This window comes from Melampsora larici-populina (genome assembly GCF_000204055.1).
Source record: "Melampsora larici-populina 98AG31 unplaced genomic scaffold MELLAscaffold_547, whole genome shotgun sequence".
Classification (NCBI taxonomy): domain Eukaryota; kingdom Fungi; phylum Basidiomycota; class Pucciniomycetes; order Pucciniales; family Melampsoraceae; genus Melampsora; species Melampsora laricis-populina.
This window is the reverse complement of record NW_006769211.1, coordinates 1-2,954: the sequence shown is the minus strand read 5'-3', so window position 1 is coordinate 2,954 and position 2,954 is coordinate 1. Positions and strand designations below refer to the sequence as shown.

Here is a 2,954-nt window from a genome sequence, read left to right as displayed (position 1 = left end):
CATATTTGGAACTCTTATATATGGTAGCGTGCACTAGCCTACGACTTATGGTCCCGTTTTGGTCTCTTTATAATTCCTTCCAGAGCCCAGAAGTCACTTTGACAAACAAACACTTTGACAAGATGTGGCGGGATAAGCGTTTCCAAGATCGACTGATCTTAAATGTAGTGGACGAGGCTCATATGGTCAATGAGTGGGGCCTCGTGGAGAGTGGGCTAGCGAAAAGGCTTGCAAGCCATGTACGGGTTCAGGATGGGGGTGTGTTTTGACCGTCGTATGGCGAACTCGCACGTCGCTTTCTCTCTTCTGCAAAGGTCCCAATCCTTTTGATGTCGGCAACCTGCCCGCCGCAAGCTATCCATGCTATCCTTGCCAACCTCAAGCTCGACTCGAGAGATGTCAGATTCCGAACCGCAGAACTTACTCGGCCCGAGATACGATTCCTTCGAAGGACTTTTAAGCGCCCACTCAAATCTTCGGTACGGGGCATTTTTGCTCATCACTCTGTAGTCCCAACTAAGGACATCGTGCCAACCCTCCTGTACGCCGGGACTCAAAACAACACGCTCGAATATTTAATCCTGATGAACACATCTCGCGGGCAACCTAACGAGACCGGGAACGGCCATTCCAACTTTGCACGTCGGTATCACGCTAACACAGGGCCAAAGTCCAAACTGGACGTGGTGGCAAACTTTGTTGCAGGTACGCTTGCAGTCTTATGCTGCACCTTGGCTTTGGGACTCGGACAAAACTGGAGTCGGGTTCGGCGTGTGATCATTGTGGGTCGTCAACACCCGGGGAATTGTGTACAAATGTCCGGGCGAAGTGGCCGAGATGGTCGTCGAGGATTAGGTATCCTTTTGGTCGAACAAACTCGAACCAATGGCAAGAACAAAATTTCAGACTTCAAAACCCCCACGGTAATGTCTGACAACGACCGCATGGACGCCCTGGCGATTACGCCGGTCTGTCTACGCGTGGCCATTGCCGTTGATCTCCGGTAAGCATAAGCAGTGTCATTCTGAACTTTTTGGTCCATGGTGAACTGACATGTTCGTGTATATACTTAGACTTGGATACATTCCACTGAAAATCGACAAATTGTGCGTCACCGAAGAGGTGGAAAGGCAGAAGAGGGCATCAATGCCCGTCTGTGATTGCTCAAATTGTCAACCCGAGGCGGCCGAGGCCCTGTGGCTGGCTCAGCCTGCACTGACCGTGGACAACTTCGATGAGGCTCTGGCCATGCGTGAGACCGAGCTCCTGCACCTAGTACGAGATCTCCCTGAGCCACCTCGACCTACTCCTGCTGAGTTTCGACACGTGGCATTGGTGTGTGACACTGACGACCCTATCGAGAATATAGTGTTGCTGGAGAAACTTGTCTCCCATCTAGAACGCGCATTCAATCGGTTTTTTTACCTCGTTTTCGCCGAACCTTTTGATCTAGGGCCGCCAGATTATTTTGGCCGCGACATGGCTTGGGATATCGCTAAAAACATAGACATCATTACTCAGCCAAGCGATTTTTCAATAGTCCTTTCCAGTGAAACTCTACCGGGACAGTTTGACTGTTTATTTGTGGCTTTTTCTCAGTGGAAGAATGGGGATCAAACCGCTGGGTTATTAGCCGAGGCAGCCGACCGCCGGACAGCGAGTTACAGGGCGAACAAGACAAATAAGGTCCCGCAATCATGTGAAGGTGCTCAACTCACCAAGGCGCGTGCGGAGTCAGCGAAATCAGCCACAAAGCTAGCTACTGAGCAAGCCAAAAAGGACGCATCCCAAGCAAAGGCAGCCGAAAAAGCTGCGCGTGACCAGCGGAAACTCGAAGCAGAAGAACAGAAGAAAAGAATGCAAGTGGGAGCGATTGCACTGGACCACGCCAATCCGCAAGCATTGGAGAAGCCCCCCAGTGCCAAGTTGAAACGCGTGGCTGAGGACTTTTTGGAAGGCGGACCATCTAGACAACTTAAAGGCAATCCCCCAGTAAGTTGTCTAATGGGATATAAAGCTCTCGCCTTAATTTTACATTGATTCATGGGCAATTGAATTGATTCGATGTCTTTTTCACTATGAATGTTATCTCTTTCTCATGGATGATCAATCCAAGACGACAACACGTCCAAAGCACCCCACCAATACCGCGAAGATCGACCCGCGGCTGTGTCCGCAAGGTTCAATTTGACCATGTTACGCATCCCGGCCCGCCATACGTTTGGCACCTGTGCCGGAGGCCGCGCGGTGGCGCTCTCACCCAAACTTTCTGCAGAATAGGTCAAAAACATCGCCAGTGACGTATCCGTGATCCCGTTAAGGTTGGCCTGGTAAATAATTTTCCGCCCGGCTTCTGACAATATTAGCTGCATGAGCTTCCGTAACTGTGTAATCCCACTGTCTCAATGTGTTTGACCTTTGCAATGAATACACACATGTTTCTACTCACCAGTTGTATATTATTTGACAGCATATAAGTCAGCCGCTCAATGTCAGTTCCGCGACCCTGTGGGCAGTGATGACGTTTATGACACAACAGGTTAGCCATTGAAGACCTTGTTTTAAGCTAGTTGGCCTCGTTTGCTCACCGTAGAATCATAATGATGTTTGAGCCAACAGATATGAATTTCCATAAATTCGTCTATTGCAAGCCAATGATTATCTCGCTCATTTGATGGAAGGAGTAGTGAGTGCTTAATAGCCCGGGCCAAACTTTTCGGAAGGTCTTCTTCCAACAGCATTACCAGTCTGGGAATGTGGCGGCTGTAATGTGAAAGCCCCGGCAAACCCTGGGACATCACTGCCCAACGTTTCCACATGGCCAACAGTCGACCAATATCTCCGGCACGCGTGGCCGTCTGCGCTTCAGCTACCGTCGCAAAGTCGCGAATGCGCATACGAAAATTGCTATTGGTGTGATTTACGCTGACTCTGGTCTCTTCAAGCGCGGGACT

At 50.0% G+C, this 2,954-nt stretch overlaps 1 protein-coding gene across 1 annotated transcript; it reads left to right on the top strand.

The window, feature by feature from the left end:
• Window positions 1-1,356: 1,356 nt before the first annotated feature.
• On the top strand, window positions 1,357-2,447 carry MELLADRAFT_73764 (uncharacterized protein; the record flags this gene model as incomplete). The annotated part of the gene is made up of 2 exons (XM_007419780.1): window positions 1,357-1,992; window positions 2,117-2,447. The coding sequence occupies 2 exons, from the start codon at window positions 1,480-1,482 to the stop codon at window positions 2,189-2,191; spliced, it is 588 nt and encodes a 195-aa protein (XP_007419842.1).
• Window positions 2,448-2,954: the final 507 nt, after the last annotated feature.